Source organism: Aptenodytes patagonicus, chromosome 6 (genome assembly GCF_965638725.1).
Source record: "Aptenodytes patagonicus chromosome 6, bAptPat1.pri.cur, whole genome shotgun sequence".
NCBI lineage: Eukaryota > Metazoa > Chordata > Aves > Sphenisciformes > Spheniscidae > Aptenodytes > Aptenodytes patagonicus.
This window is the reverse complement of record NC_134954.1, coordinates 50,876,056-50,893,916: the sequence shown is the minus strand read 5'-3', so window position 1 is coordinate 50,893,916 and position 17,861 is coordinate 50,876,056. Positions and strand designations below refer to the sequence as shown.

General features: G+C 35.8%; 1 protein-coding gene across 5 annotated transcripts in view; it reads right to left on the bottom strand.

The window, feature by feature from the left end:
- The window catches only part of LNPK (lunapark, ER junction formation factor), a 44,196-nt gene that overhangs the window by 13,648 nt on the left and 12,687 nt on the right, over window positions 1–17,861 (bottom strand). For all 5 annotated transcript variants that reach the window (XM_076342569.1, XM_076342573.1, XM_076342570.1 and 2 more), the window contains exons 6-9: window positions 16,521–16,561; window positions 9,526–9,606; window positions 9,387–9,438; window positions 1,796–2,014 (exon numbers count right to left, since the gene is read on the bottom strand). In XM_076342569.1, coding sequence (XP_076198684.1) covers window positions 1,796–2,014; window positions 9,387–9,438; window positions 9,526–9,606; window positions 16,521–16,561 — 393 coding nt within the window. The remainder of the gene's footprint in view (window positions 1–1,795; window positions 2,015–9,386; window positions 9,439–9,525; window positions 9,607–16,520; window positions 16,562–17,861) is intronic.

The window sequence follows — 17,861 nt, the reverse complement described above, 5'->3', positions numbered from 1 at the left end:
GACTGAGATTTTATATGCCTGGAAGGTTTGCGGAAATTCAAGAGAAAACAGGGCTTCCACATTAACTGACAATTGCAGTGGCTTCCATTGCTTTCTACGACAAAATAACATGTTTGGTCAAAATACCAGTAATCAGTGGGAAAAAAAAAATGTGCCTACAAAGCATTATCACAAAAACTGCATTAAATATTTTAATTAACAGGCTTGGCAACTGTCCTTCCAAACAAGTCAATTTTTTTTCCCTTCTTCCTCTAAACCATTTCTGCAGTAAAGGCTGAATTTCATGCAGCTTATTCAATGTGCCTGAATCTTCCCCTAAGAATAAAACTATTATATAGCTGACATTATTTCATTATATAGCCAGCTTCTTAAACAAGAAGGAGCATGCGATTTTAAACTCATTAAGGAATTTTCAGTAAGCAGGTTTCAGTAAATGTGGTTTGTAACGAAATGACCAGTTTCCTGGTGCAAGGAGCCGATTTCTGGTACTTCAAGATAATCAAGACTTACTAATAACTTGCCTTTACAGTTCACTTCAGGGATAAAAACAAATGTAGCAGTTTCATAACACAGGTAAACAATTACTAACAAAAAATAAGGGCTAATGGACTCTGCAGAAAAGTGAGAGATCACAACTTTTCATGACAAGTTTATTCCACTACACTAAACAATACGAACAGCCATTTTAACATTCAGCTGCCTAAGATCTTCCATTAAGAGACCAGGTGTCAATATATTATGTATAGTCCTACTTTTAGATTGTATCATGGAAGTTAGTAAGCAAGGACAAGCAGTTTGTAAGACTTAAGTAACTTAAAGTTAAAAATCAGGAACACAGGGCAGAGAAAAATATTCTTGATCACTGTATAAAGAGCAAAGAACTACTCCACATTACAGTGGTGCTCAGAAGATTCCTGGCAAGTTGCATCCCTTCTATTTTCAAGACAGCATTTCATCTCCTTTCTTGCCTTGTGATCCAACTTGCCAGACATCCTGCAACAAACGAAAGGCCTGGCACTAACCCATACACAGCTTTACCATCTATGAGGAGAATGAGAACAATGCCTCACCCCAAAACTCTCAAATTTTGCTATCCCTCCTACAGAATTTAGTTCATGTTCTATTTAAAAAAGTCCATCCCATCTGAACACCAAGCCAGAAATCAAGGGAAAAGTATTTTCAGGATATGAAACCAAATTTTAAGGAGCACTCATTTCTACCAGATTTCGACCTGTTGCTAAAGTTTTGACTCTTGTACCAAAATAACAATGCGATTTTAGAAGAATTCAGCTACAACAGACAACTTTTCTGGTGTATTTGGTATTTTACACTTTAATCTATGAGTATAGATTGCATGACTATACCTCCTAGAGTAAAAATTTAAATAAATGTCAAGATGCATGTTAAAAAAATATGTGCAGGGTTTAGTGAGAAACATGAATGTATTCTGAAAGTGTTCTCCTCCGTACCTGATTTATATAAGTGTAGAGCTCTTCTAAACTAAGAACATAAAAAGGTATGCTATATTGTTGACTACAGAATACTGCAAAGTTTTATTGCCATTTAAACAAAGAAGCCATAACAGTTAAATGAGCTCAGGCAATAGGTTTCAGCATCAAAAGGTGCCAGCTGTAAAGAGTTATGGCTAATTGAATATGGAACTCCTGCTTAATCAGATAACTGCTCTGCTATTTACAAATGAAATGCCATTTCCATACTGTCTGAAAATGGCCTATTTTATTGGTAACCAGAGAAAACAATATAAACTGTAAATAACATTAAGTGCTCTGTTTACCCATTCCAGGCACTGAAGTAGCAGGGGATCCAGGGCGTCTTGGTAAAACATTTGACTGCAAGGATGGCACAACTGTTCTTTCTGGGGGTCCCCTCAGAGCTGATGTGTCTCTTTGCAGATTAGGAGATGCTGGAACCAGTGATTTTGGAGAGCCTTGTTTAGGAGTCGCAGGCGGGGGTGTAGAAGCATTTCTTTGAGCTGTGGTCCTCTGACGAATTTCTGACAAGAACATGTGCATACTGAATTTAACATCTAGCATTATAAGCAAGTGATTAGTAAAAGTACATTAATATCGTTATTCCAATCAGTAAATTACAGAGTCAAACAAAACCAGAAAGGTCCATAACTAAAGATCACCAGCTGCCTGGCTGAGCGTGCCATAGAAATAAACCTGACACAGAATACTATGTTTTAATAGCAATAATCATTAACTGTTAAATACTTAGGGGAAAATTCTTCTAGAAGAAAGTTAGCAGACACCTACCTTACGATTCTGTTCTTTAAGGCAGAATGCTGGAGATAGGAACAGCTAGATTCAAACCACAATGTACAGACAGAACTGACCACTGTTTTTACTCTATGGTTTAAACATGTTTCCAAGTATTTAGCTTTCCATGGGATCAAAAAAATATTCAGTCAATGTCTAAAATAGTCAGACTAAGTGCCCAGAGTTATTAAAAATTTTTCAGATTGGATAAATGAAACGATTCTAAAGCCAGAAGAAAATGTAATGCTCCATTCAGATCATATAGTTTCATTCCCTTTTTTCAGCAACCCTACCAACAAGCCACGTGCTTGAATTGTCACGAAGCAAGAACGAGCTCTGCTGGAACATGTCCTTACTTTTACCTCTTCTCACTCCACTATCAGAGTTACTATTAAATAGGTATTATGAAAAACTTAATAGGTTTCCTCAGTTGTTCTTACCTGAAGCCAGAGTTCTCATTAACACCAATGGGAATATCATCCCAGTAATATATTAAAGTTTGGATATTATATTATTCATGCAAACCTGAAGTTCCATTATATTTATACGTGAGTTTGTTCCCCAAAACAAGCCAGGAACAGTGCTCATAAACAGCAGTCACTATCATCTATTTCTCATCCCATCTAGGAAGCCTTTGAAATACTTTGAAATACTTCTGCAACAAATCAAATTGAAATATAACCCTCACTTTAGGGCTGCCGACATTAACATGGTTAACAAGTGACAGCTTAGTCACTAAAAGGTACACCCCAAGAATGCCTACACCTAAGGCTATAGTACCCTACAGAGTTAGTATCTAGCACCCACATTAGTTTGAACAAGCTTGCTTGTCTTCCTTCACAGCAAATGGAATTTAACATTAGAATTGGACTTTAAATTCATCTCCCTGAGTTTCAAGATCAGAAAGATTTTATCTGCTGACTTTGTGTCAGGCTGGAAGAGTTTAAGGCCTTAGCAGGCAGTTTACAGGTCCACTGGCAACCAGCCACGGGGAGGTAGGTGTGCTGAAGTCCGAAGGAATGATCCCTGTCCCCGAAAGTACAATACTACTCACGCTAAGCTTTTGTATAGGCTGGAGGAGGCAGGGAGTGTGTGACATCAGCTTACACTAGCTAAAGAAAGAGTTGCTAACACTGGAGTACTAGGTCAAACATCAAAGTTCTGTTGGAAAATCGCCAACATCTAGAAGCATGAAATTGCAACATACATAGGCTATGTTCTTGCCTACTTATCTGTACAAATAAATAGGATTAATATGCACCAGAAGAAAAACTAAAAGACTCTTTGGTATCACCAGTTAGAAGACTACAACTGCACAAAGTCTTACTAAACATCCACCTAGTTCAGTTTCCTACAGAGCAGAACAAATTACTAGTTTTCCCCTGCCAGACCTTCATGTGCATGACTGAATTACTTCACACAACTTTATTGTCCAAGTTAGATCACTCAATGAGTATGAAGATTCTGTATTTTAACTTGGTTTTAGCAAGTAAAGTTTGTCCCCTCACTAAACTGTTCAAAATCTGGAAACCAGGATAAATTGGTGAAGTAGTTGCAGAAATTCCTTTAAGGTTTCCTTGGTGACTTGTTTCTATTTTGAAAACTGCTCCTGTGTTGAAAGTTTTATTTTAATCAAGAATTCATTTATGATGAACCTCACTCACCACTAACATTTCTTTGAGAGCTTTTTGTGAGAGACCTTAGTAGTAACCTTTCAAGTCTAACTACACTAGAATAATTGCATCATCCTCTCCATGCCACCTGACCAACAGGCATGACTCATCTACAAACAATATATTGATTCTGCCCCATGATTTATTTATCCATATGTTCAAGCTTGTGTTATAGTTTCCAGTCATGTACTAGTTTCAAAAATCAAGCTAAAGGTATGCAATTTCTCAACTCTTCTCAGCTCCACAGATCTTCAAAAAAATGAGCGATAAATATGAAGCCTAACTCTACTTGTTCCAAGATCATTTTAAATATCTATAAAAAGACATTTTAATCCACTGCTAAGATTTTCTTCATTCTTTTTCATTACAATGCCTGCTTTATTATGGTTTTACATATAAAATGCCAAAGATCATGACTATAGTTTCTACATATGGATGTTACTTCTACATTTTGAAGGCTATCTTCCTATACCATGTGGTTTAAGCACGTCAATTTTGGTTGCTTAACAGCTCTGAGTCTGTTTCAATAGGTCATGGATATATCCACATTCTGAGCCCATAATACACTATTCCTAAACAATTTCCATGCCACCTGCAAGAGCTTTGCCCCTTTTGCCTGTTCTTTCTCAAGGGTCATTTTGGGCAAGCCTCCTTTAAAAAGACTTTCAATTTTTAAAAAGTTGTTGCTACTTTAATAACTCTTTCCCTTTATTTTTGTTCCTACAAAGATGTTGAGCCCAAGTACTTTACAGTCAGTATTAGAGAGATGTGCTTCAGTAGGTTTAGTCTCATTACAGAGGTAAGATAGTTTCCACAAAATGATACCAGGTTATTCACAAGGCTTTCCCCACCCCCACCACTCAAAAGTTCATTTGGCTTTCACTCTATTCTTATTTCCTATTTAAGAGAACTTGCCAACACTCTGCTGCTCCCTAAGTAAGAGAAGTTACCAGAAGAACTTACATTACAAGAAAATGAGAAATGCTCTCCTTGGAGAGACCAACAGCCCATCCATGCCAGTATTTCATCTCTTAGAGTGGTTGTAGATGTTATTTAATGACAACACACAAACCTGAACGATTTCTGTTGCCTACACCTCTAATACCCCTCCCAGGATCCATAAACGCATTGTCAGGGACGTTAGAGAGTACAGCCCTATCTAATCATTTTAGTATCACATATGGACCCTGTTGCCCGTGAATTCCTCCAATTCCTTTTAAACCTGCTGCCTGCTTCCACAATAACAGCACTAATATTCTTCTACAGTAACTGGATATGATGTATATACTTCTCAAATTGCCTTATGTTGAGATGCAATGTGTTAATAATGAGCCTCTTGCAAAGTTCCAGATTTCCATAATTCAAGTTCTACAAGTTAGCTGAGTAAAACGCCCGTCAGGTCTCAACACTAACACAATATACAGCTACTGCTGATGTAGTTTTAATGACGTTTTGTAATTTTCCAAGGTTTTTTCCTCCCTGAATGATTTTTGTGCATCTGCAAACCAACCATATGAAGACAGATAAATAACTTAAAAATAGAACTTTTATTCTTCAAGCACACTGGAGTCCAAATTCTGCAGTTACCAGCACTGAACAATACAGATACATAAGCAGACACATTACTTAACAGGGCTACTACTCACAACTGATGATCCAGTATGATCTCTTAAAGAATATTAAGATACTGCCAGTGGTGAGACAGCTGTATCTTTCATGTTTACAAGCATAACTATTTTATTTCTCACTCACTTCAAAACTCCTTGATTTTTGTAGAGAAGAATGCATCATTTTTAAAGAGCTAGAGCACAATGCAGATCAATATATAGTTCACATAACTTGTTGGCTTTAGGGGCAAAGACCAAACAAGAATTGTCTTTCTTCCTACTCGTGCCTGTACCCATCCCACAGCTTGCAACCATCTGTTATTGCATTATTTTTAATTCAGGTCATGGAGTGATCTCATTTACAATACAGCCCTGCTAACAGTTCTATTAGCACAATGAAGGGAGCAGGTATCCACAACAGGATATTGTTGATAAATATTTATTCCACTGCCAATATATACTTACCCTTTTTTTTCATATGGTCAAAGTACTGAATAACTATATGCTCATTAACTCTACCCCTCAAAACATTTCTGAATAGATAAAATTGCACTTAAGTTTTCAAATTCCTTTCCTTCTGGATTTCCAGGTGCTTTCTTATGCCAAACTCAAGATTCACCTGAATCATGTGTTAAAATTACAATTATTTAAGAAGTGCATGTCACAATCACAAAAACTGCAAAAAGAGCTAAATGCATATGAAAATTGGGGCACTACCAGTTGTTTTTCTGAGAACCAGCTATCATGTAATGCTGACTAAATCTTTGTACTAATTACCATAATGCACAAGTTTCCATTTCAGCTGGTAAGTCAAAAACATACCAACTAACCTTTCATCAGCTGACTCGTACACAACATTGTCCAATCTGCTTACACATTGGTCATTATTTACCCTCTTTTCAAAAAGACTCAATTACAGAGCTCAAGATAATGAGTTCTGCTGCCTCGCTAGTTTGTGTCCAAAGTGAGCAAAGAAAAGATCAAGGAAGCTTTAATGTTAACTTGTTAACAGATATTTTAGTATTCCATATCACTGTAATTCTACCACATATTGCATACACCAAATTACACCACAACCACATTAAGGTATCATCTAGTTACAGTAAGTTATATACTGCACAGAACAGAAGCTAATATTTGTTTTGGGCAGATATTATTTAGTGTGAATAGCAATACGCTAGTAGTTTTTTGATAGCTAAAGACTGAAGTAATTACTGCACATACCAAGAACAAGTTATTTAGAAAATAAGTCTCCACAATTTCAGAAGCTAAAGCCAAACACAACATGTCCCTCCTGAACTATAATGCATCTACAAAATACAATAGTCTGAATATCCACTTTTACATGGACAAAAAGCAGCACCAATTCTAAATTCAATGTGTTAGAGAACAGATTGGAAAAAAAAAAAGAAAAAAGGAAGTTGTGCTGTATACGAACAAAGTTATATAGAATCATAGAATCATTTAGGTTGGAAAAGACCCTTAAGATCATCAAATCCAACCGTAAACCATGATAACTTACAAAATTTGTTTTCCAAAATCCTTTCCAAGTCTAAACTGCACTTTTATTCAGGACAAAGTAGATTGCTTACCTTAATGTGGATGCACCCAAAGAAGTTGAATGTTTGAATCAGAAGTGTACTTTATATTTTCTCAGTTGTGTCCCCACTTAGAGTTCTCTGGTCCACACCACAACACAGTCTCAGAGAGCAGCACTTTCAGTTTAGTTTCATTTGAGAAGAATGTAAGATGCCCTCCACCAGGCCCATGAGACCAGTTTAGAGCTAGCCCTAAATAAAAACCCCTAAACATATACAGTGTAGGCAAACTCCTCAGCAACAACTGTTTCACTCTACAAATCTACTCCTATTATACCACACTTACTAATGTAGACCACAGCCTGTAGTGGCTGGCTTTCAGAAATACTTCTAACTCTCTCAGAACCTCTCCCTCATAGCCCTTCTATTAACAGTCAAGTCAAAATCAACACAACATGCCATATGCTGTATCTAACTAACCTGCTTTTGACTAACTCAGAACCCTGGATCAAAAGTACACGCACTGTGCTTTGTAAACCCATACACACACAAGGCTAGTTAACTAACAGAGACTGAGCAACTCACTTGTCACTATCACTACTTACACAGCCTGGGCAGAGTGGAAGAGAACAATCCTATAATTCCTTAGGAGTTTCAAAAATGCTGGTGATATCTCTTAATAAAGCCAGGGTGACTAAAGACTTCTCATCGTCTATTTAATTTATATCTCATTATCTCTAGATCTCTACATCGAAACACACATTTCCAGGCAGTTTCATCCCCTGGTCAGCATTACTTGCACTCTACAAACAGATCTGTCACCCTACTTCTGGAGTGATTTCTAACATATCTCAAGGAGAAGGATGAATATAAAGAGTTAAAAAAAACCCCATAGACTACCTAAACATTACAGGTATGTCAGAAAATTCTTGGCAACCACCCATGAGCTGTATTAGGACAGAGAACAGAACAGGATGTCAGGATGGCCCTTCAGCCTTAAAAAACTATGAATGCCGCAGAAATGGAATGATGGGAGAGACAGGTAAGGAGCAAACTTGAGAAAAAGCTGTTGTGCCTAGGAACCAGAAGAAATAAAAGCTTTACTGCTAACGTACTTCACTGCAACTACTCACTGTCAATGTCAACAAGTAAGAATGGGCTAAAAATGTTTTCACAACAATTTGAAGCTAAGCAAGAAGAACAAAACAGTGGATTTGACCATGCAGCTTATAAACACCTTTGTTAGTAAATCCAGGTGCTCCACACCCATCAAAACCAGCACTCCCAAGAGCAAAAAATGACAAATAAAAGTTTGGTTACTCACAAGAATTAGACACAAAGTTGACAATTCTAATATATGCTCTAAAGCAATCGGTTTATTTTATGGAAAATTATGCACATCAGATTCTGCAGTTTACTTTGAGCACCAGCCTCTACAGGTCTAAGTTGGTTATAACAGCAAATTAGTACTCACACTTTGAGACAGATCTTTGTAGGTATCTTCAGTATTATAATACAAATTGCCCTTTATACTGTGTTAATACTAGCATTTTCAGTTTAACTACAGCATATTATACTCAACTTTAAGAAAACCTTAACTGTAGTTTCCTTGCATAAATATCTCTTTTTTTAATTTACAGTCCACATTTTTAATGCAAACATTCTACTGGAAGAAGAATGGGGGGAGAGATCTTTCCAGACTTGAAACCTGTGTGTGCAATCTAGAAACAAGGCTTCCTTGAAATGCATGCAAGTTTTTTATATTTCTTTTATTATTTTATTCAACAGCACCTTTAAATGGAACATCATAAACTAGTAAGAACTGTCCATTCTTTGCATCTAGAAAATATCTGATTTCTGCACTAGCTTTGTGGAATCTCTCCATCCACCATATAAAAGTAGTTTAAGCACTGCATTAGGAAATGTCTAACTAGCCAGAAATAGAAACAGAATTGAAAACTACATCAATGAACATTACACAAGATTTGAAAGCACCTTAGCATTCTAGAAAAATTGCAAGTATGCCACAAGAAGTTAATTTTCACTCTGCTTTAGCATCAAGCAGCATTAAACATCCTGCTGTCTAGAAGAGCATCAGCCTTTAGTAATAGATTCCCTGTCTGAAAAATACAGAACAGTAATGGGCATAGTCTAATAAACAGTCTATTAACTCTAAATAAAGGTCAATTGATCTACAAATTTTATCACAGACAGACTTCTAGAGTGGAAATTGCTATGAAAGACGAGTATCTATGCTAAAGAGCAGCCATTTTACAGGGCTATTACCTTGTCCAGGTCTTGGGGTTGCAGATGTTCCAGTAGATGGCAGTTCAGCCTCCTGCCAATTAATTATAAATAACATTATCTGAATGTTCAGCTCCACGGTATCTTTCATATTAAATCAGTATCAATACAAGATTCTTACCTTTGCACTTGATTCTGGATCAAACCTTTCAAGGATTAATTTAGCAGTCTTGTACGTTTCCTTCTCCATTACTTCCTCAAGCTGGAAACAAAAGGTTCTGCACATCAATACAGAATTCTTCAAAGTATTTCCCCCCCCACCATTCTCCCATCTACAAGCAACTTATTAATGTTACCAAAAGGTGAAGCTCAGTCCAATGAACCAGTAGCGTGTTCAGATACCTGCGGATTTGCTGTATTCACTGGAAATGAAATTTTGCTTTCAAAAATAGTTTCTAAACTCTAATGGGCTACTTGTATTTAACAGCTTTATTGCACGGAAACACCAAATATTGCTAATTGTTTACATATAATGAGGAGAATAATTACATGCACCAACTTCAATAATGGAATGTGCAAAAATCTATCAGCCATCATTATTGGAAGTTATTAGACATGACAAGCGAATGACAGGCAATTCCTTAGATTTATTTCCTCATAGCACTTAATGCTATTAATTTAAGGAAGGTCGTTAGCCAAATGCTTTACAGAATAAAGTCTCTGTGCCAATTAACTGCTGTCAGCATCGATTTTAGATTATTTATTAGCAGAAGCAATTAGCTTGCTGCAAATGCTGCGAAAACTCACTAACTAGAGAACAGCCATGGAATTTGCTCAAATGACTTTAAAGGCTGGATCTCCATCTTTACAGTGATTCAAAGTGCTTTTCAAAAAAGGGAACATGTTAAGAATTTAAATAAAAAAATTTACTGAGAACTATGCATACTTTAGGGAGTGTAATTAAAGCACTTCATTATTATAGCGTTTTATTTACAATGCACTCAAGCGGCTTTATAGCTAATACATGGGCTTAATTAAAAAAGTAATCACTAGTAAAGTATCATTTTAGTGGTTAACAGCCAACGTCAGAAGAAGCTTAACTTTAAAACGGAGATAGTTGAAGTTATGACAAATAGCTAATATGTATAGAAGTTATAATGCATTTTACAGTATCTTAAGCAGACCTTTTCTCCTAGATATGCTGACTAATGGCCATGTTCAGCTAAAAGTGGGGGGTTTGTTTGTTCTTAAGTTTGCTGTTGGCATAAACTGCAAAACTGAAAAGGTCAGTGGTCAAAAAAACTAAGTTTCCTCAAACTCATTTATCACTGCTAAAATAACAAATGGTACACGTTAACATGACTTTTACACCATTATTTAGCTAGTGAGAAACTAAAGTTTCAGCCATTCTGCGTATACAGACCTTGTAGGTGTTTTACCTTTAGACAGTCCTCAGAATTACAGAGACCTCAGAAGCTAAATAAAATTCACCCAATTTAATGGATATACAGTATCCATTTAACAGCTCACTCCTACACGCACTACCAGAAGTTTAAGGCAAGGAATACGACCCAGGCGGTTAATTAAGGACTGCTGAAACAAAAGGGAGTGAAGAAGGAAGTAAAAATCAATTTCCTAAACTTGTATTTCAGCAGGACTTTGGAGTTAACCCACTAACTTCGTAAAACAAATGCCACACAGTGCAATAAGATCAGAATTAAGGGTCTAATAGGAAAAATAAAGTATTTATTGCTTATAAAAGTGAAAACCATAAGGCAGACCTTTATATGAAGGGGTAAGGTTAGCGAGGTGAAGCTGCAAAGCGGGGAAGTGATAACAGTCAGTGTCAATATCTGGCCCCCAAATCAAAATAAAAAATCCCTAGTCACTTTACATCAATGAACATAATGCATGCAATTGTCTTTATAGCCACACAGGAAAATGAGAAATAACCTTCTGCAGGACAAAGTGACCTTTAGGAAGAGAGAAAACAGAATGCTCCACCATCACTTGACACTTTCCTTATCTAACACACTTCTTGCTATAGCAGTATTAGATAGGATGGTAGTTATTTGTGGATATAAAAGTTTTGCAAAAACAGTAACATTTTGAAATGGAAAAATTTAGCTCTTGCCACAAAATTCAGATGTCAAAGTTATTCTTCACATTATATAGTTATTGGATAATTCAACAAGTTACTCTTCATATTTTGAAATTCATATATAGCTTTATAGTTCTAGTAAAGCTGAATCTGAACAAGAATTCAGTTTCACAACTGACTCTACAAATTCCTTGAAAATATATAGAAATTGTCAAGATTTCTATAAGCACACTCACAGTTCTCATGGTTTCACTTCTAGGATGTATTTTTCTAAAATCAATTGAAATTTGACTGACAATACCAAGTAAGGAACCAAACAGGTCAAAGTTTACTTACTCTTTGAGCAAATTAGTCTAATTACTAGAAGCAAATAAGGGCCTGTGTAAAATTTAAATACTATCTCTACATTTGCATAGCAGAGGAAACTGGCTTGTGCACTGCCACAGCAAGCTCATTTGTAAATGCAACTCAACATACTGACTTCTGGATTATTCACCATCCTGAAGGATAACCTTGGAAAGGTTAACCTAGTGCTGAGCACTGGCTCACTAACACAGCAAATTGCTCAACACCTCCTGCTCTTTTTCTATAATATACTCTTCTCTGAGATCCAAAACTCTTCCCACAAAAACATTGTCTACTTTCTGCCAAGGGCTAAATCATAGTTTATTATTGTCAAGCTTAAATGCTGAGTAACCAGGATCACAAGTAAAGTCTCTATGAAAGTTAATACCAGCCTAATCATGGATTTTTCAAACTTATTTCATGGAATGAACCACATCTTAATAAAGAAGCATGGTCATGTACCACATTCTCTCCTATGAATAATTGCATGGATGGCCTCCTTTCCAACTGGCAACCAAACAGAATTCCTGTGGCAGCGACATCAGTTGCCTATATTTAAAAGTAATACGAGTAATGTATTTTAAGCTTCTTGTAAATGCGATTTAGCAACTGAAAGTCTGAAGTATTGGCACAGTGCAAACTACTTATTCGCCATACTACCATGTGAGTTCTTAAATTGAATTACTTGGTATGTTCAAATCCAACTATGGAGAGGTATTCCTTTATGTTCACACAAAGCCACAAGATGCATTTCAGTCTACCATGTAAGATATGCAAGTACACATAGCAAAAGTTTCCTTAAAATAAGAAATAAATCATTTAAGCCACAATAATCAAGTATACTCTGGATAGATCCATGCAAACAGTAAAACAACCAAAGTAACTGTTTTGTGTGAACACTGCATGAAAGAAATACTGATGATCAAACGAGGTAAATATGATTTTTAACCATATTTTAAGCTTCCAATTGCACATTTGCAGTACTCTAGCATATATTGGGTAGACAAGACTGGGCTTTTACAACAATCAACTCCTAGCAGAGTTTTTGTCACATACTGAAGGTTATCAAAATATCTACAGTTTTCTATGCTTGGAAGGTTGAAGGTATAAAGTTCATTAAACAGTAGTTATTTTAAATAACAAAATTCATATGCTGCATTTTTTTTCCATTATTAACATAACTGCAAGGCAGCCTTGAAATCAGACTTTTTCTTGGAAAATTAACAGATGCAACTTTCTAAATTCTTACCTCAAATGGCTAGAAAGTCTGTCCAAGTCTAATATTACACTCAGCCTACTATACAGAATAGCTGAGCAAACTTCAGCAAAGTTTAATTCTAACATTAGCAAAGTAATTACTATCCTATCTTCAAAACTCTGTCCTCAGGCTAAGAATTATCCCATCTTTAAGACTTGCTGCTCCAGGTAGTCTCCACTAATTCCCTCTTGTAGCAGCTTAATACATGTCCTGTGCCCTTGCTTTAATGTGCTTAACCCTCTGAACTTGCTCATCTATATACATTCAGGCTTAAGGGCTGACATCCTCATTAACTGAGAACTCTTAAGGCCAAAATTACAGCTACACAATCACAAACACAACCAGAGTATCCCTTACGATCAAGGAAGGAAAAAAGTTGTATCTTGAAGTAGTGCCTTAATTATAGCTAATGAACTTAATCCCTACCCCCAATCCATAAAGAAATACTCAATGTATTTTAAAGCATTCACTAGGAAAAAAGTAGTATAGAGAGTCAGTTCTGTGGAAAATAAGCGTTACACAAACTTTGAGTTGAAGTACAGGATAGGCAATATTAATGAGCATTTCCAGATGAAGTATCTATATTTGTGTTTGTCAGGTATTTTACCCACACGAATATCCACGTGATTGTGCCACCAAAGACTGAAGCCTTTGGAACAGAACTGAAGTTCTATTGAGCAGCTCACTGCACAGCCACCAGGGCATTATATCTAGTAGATGAGGAGCTTACTCTGTTATAGGTATCCTTCAGCATGTAAGTAATGTCACCAAGGAAAAGGTGGACCACACGCCAGTAAAACACAAGTACTGTAACATTTTTCAAAAGGACAATTGTCTTCAATATAAGTTTTCTCCAGCAATCGGGTAGCTGAGCTGCGATGAAGTAAAAAACTATAGCTGTTGTGGCAGGCTGACAGTGCCTAGACAACCATTTGCATTACAAATAAACAGGAAATACATAATTTACTTATCCCAGATACTTTGAGGATCACAATGTAAATATCTTAGTAACTAATCCTATTTGCAAACTCAGTAGCAAATCAGAATCCAACAGGGGAAAAAAAAATCCTCTCCCTCACCCCTTCCCATTATTTTACTTGGTAAAGGTTTTTGTTTTGTTTTACTAAAAAGTAGGTGTTGCTACAGTTATTCATAGCCACAGATAGTCCTAAGGAAGTTAATCCAAAACAAAACCAAACCTGAATATTATCAAAACCAAATTACGAGTGTTTTTATCTAAAATACAAATTACATTCTGTCTCATTACCTGCATCCACTTTCAGCTCATTTCAACATGCTAGGTTTCATGTATGATGATCTAATTTTAATGCTTAATTGAATACCTTTAAATTATGATGAAACTCCCGAGTCAATCTTCCGAGTAAAAAATACCAACACCGCGCTGATTCAAGAGGTTGCAATAAGTCTTCTGTTTCTGGTTCCTTGCTAGGAACCAGGCACCCACAAGATCAGGAGGTAATCATGGACTTTTTATTCCCCTCAGATTGAAAAACAGCTGAGTTACAGGTTATTGGACTCCCAGAACTCTGTTTTACTAATCCTATTTATAAGTTTGTCTTTAATGATTAAAGCTTGACATGCATATACACTAATGGCAATTTATATTTCCAGGTTTAAATTCTCCATAGTTACACTATAATTTCTATATTGTTCACAAAGTATTTGTGCAGTTTAATTTTTAACTACTGCCTGCTCTTCTACAATATGTTGTTTTGATTTTTTGCATATGCAAAATACACATTTACATCTTGTTTCAACAGCATCAATGCGCAAAGTAAAACTCTCCCCATTATAAACCAGCTTTTTCCTGACTAATCTTTTATTCAATGCCTTTTCTCTAAAGTGCTTCTCACACACAAAAATTCAGCATTACTAGTTCTTCTAGAATAAATATGAGTATTTTCATGATTACAGAAAAATAAACTTAAACTGAAATACTTTACATTTAAGACTCCAAAAGCTGTTGTTCTCCATTGTGCTTTTTCTGTTCCAAGAACTTTCCCTCCAAAATTACCCAATGACTAAGCAAATTGGAAATATTAACTAATTTCAGTTAAGCAATTTTCGTAAAATGAAATTAAAAACATGGTTGTCATACTCATTTATTTTGTTCCCAGAAAACGTAAGCCTCTCCAACCAAAGGATACTTCCCTTTAATAGATTCCTTAATATAAAGATTAGCAGGTATAAATATTAGCAAATCCTCTTTACCAAAGGACAATGACATAATTACGTTACAGGTTATCATTTTTACATCTACATTTTAAAAGTGATAAAAAAAGAGTGGAAGATCAGTGAAATCTGTTTCCCCTGTAAAGGCCATATAATACCAGACTCTTACCTGACTCCTTTTTGGTAGCATTGTTGTGGGATTTCTATTAATTTAGCTAGCATGGCAAAATCCAGAAGGCATGAGATTAACACTTTGGGAAACTCATTAACAATAAAGCCGCATAATACAACTTTTGGAGTTTTTTGGGAGAGGAGGGGCTGTTTTCTTGGGGGGTGGGGTGGTGTTTGGTTTTTGGTTGGTTGGGGGTTTTTTTGTGATTTGGTGGTGGTGGTTTTTAAGTTTTGCCTTGCAAGGGAGGAGATCAAGCCAACAACATCGGTAAACAGAGAACTTCCTTATGGAATGATTAAGTAGAGAAGAAACAGCTTTCAGCATTACAAACTTCACAAAGAGTGCAAATTACCCAAGACTTGGAATCTTTTCCATCCTAAGTTTGTCTTACTGAGATTAAGTGTTGATCCAGTTGAAGCAAATACCCGGTGTAGACCAGTTTTATACTGTTAACTCATCCACACAGCTCACAAAATAAATGACCTCAAGACAACTGCTAGGATTGATATACGACAAGATAAATTTTTAGAGGAAAGAATGTAATGGAAGAAATATGTAGTACAAAAATAAGATGGAGGATGATGGGAAATAAGTGGTGATGCATTTAAGATATAAACAATAATCTGTTATTTGATGAAAAAGTGAATTCAGACAAGATAGAAGTCCTTTTTGCTATTCATGATCAAGACATTAAGTGAGAGAGTAACTATTAAAGATATAGTTGCATTCTATGTTCTTAGATTGGTGCAACATCTAACACTTTTTATAATCTTAAAGTAAAAGTAGTCAGCAATGAGTAGGTTAAAGCATACATTTTCCTTTTCTGACAAAACGGAATCACTTTACATAGATCTAGCAACACTAAACCAGGTTTAAGTTAAACTACAAGGAGACAATTTCTTCTCATATGCAAGCAGTCCTTTGTAATATTGGGGTAAGGAAAAACTTGTGCGGTACCAGAAAGTGTATGAAAACAGGGGGAATGGTAATAGTTTCACCTCCCTCCCTCCGCCCTTCATCTATATATTACAATCAAACTCAACTTGTAGAGATGCAAAAACACTTTAGTGGACCGTAACAACTAGCTTTTCTTCAAGTTTTACTTACTATTTTTTTCTTTTGAGATTTTAAATCTTCCAGCGCATCATCTAAAAGAAGGACATCATACATTAGTTTTCAAATATAAATAAGAGATACTTTCAGCACACTCTAAACATTGACTTCACCCTGTGAGATCAGGAAAAATTATGCACTGACCACTACCAACTCTACAACATTAGTAAACTTTGCATAAAATAAAGTTTTTATGTGAAAATAAATCATTTTACATCCTGAAACTGCTTATAAATTATAGCCCACTGTTATCACTTTATAGTTGTAACTATTAAAAAGTTTTATGTACCATTTCCTCGTCAAGCAAACCAATTCTAGCCAAAGCCAGTGCCCTGCTTTGACCTACATTAAAACTGGTACAAAAATGGACTAAATACACTTAACTTCATGAGTCAAACTACAGAAAAAAAGCTTAAGGTCTAAGTATTAATATATCTATTCGAGTAACAGATTTACTGGCTTCAGTATTTCACATAAGCCTCTTAACGCATGCTAGTTTCAAATGCCAGGTCAATTCTGAGCTTCAAATCTCAATCTATTTCATCCTTTCAGTACTTTCAGACTACAACAAAACCCCCAGTTTTGTAAGAAAAGCTACCAGAAGGTCATTTTACTACTGAATGTTAAGAGACTCTGTTGCAACTAGTAGGCACAGCACATAACCTCTCTAAAAGGAAGGGAAAGAAGAAAGGTTAAATGCACATGGGATTTTCCTTTAAGTCAATGCTTGCAGCCTGGCACTCATGGGAAACTCACTGTAATAAACCATCACCTAATATAAAAGATATTCTCTTGATAAATCCATTTTCTACTACCTCCTTCACAGCAAGAAGAGGCTAACAAAAAACTTTACAACTTTTTCCCCTTCTCAGCTCTACTGGACACCAGCAGTTCACTTCTTATGAGACATACCTATTTTTAGCCATTTTTCAGTTTTCAAAAAAAGAAAAAGCTTCACAGAACTACAAGAAACAAAAACGAAAGCCACCAAACTAAATACATAATTTTTTTGTATCTTTATTTATATATATTCAAGTATGCTACACACACTTTTTAAAGTTACTTCAGGAACACTACTGGTACTTGAAATTAAGGGAACACATAATTACTTGAGCTTTTCCAGAATGTAGAAACCCATTTTGACAGAATAAACCACTTTATTAAGTGTACAAAATACTAAAACTGGGCATGTACATATTTGAAAGTTTATGCAATGAAAGGGTAACTACAACATTCCCTTATTATTTAAGACAAATGGGACATGGAACAAGACCATATTTAGCACTGGGCTGGACTATAGAAGAGAGACAATTCCAGGAATTGTGTATCTTCAAA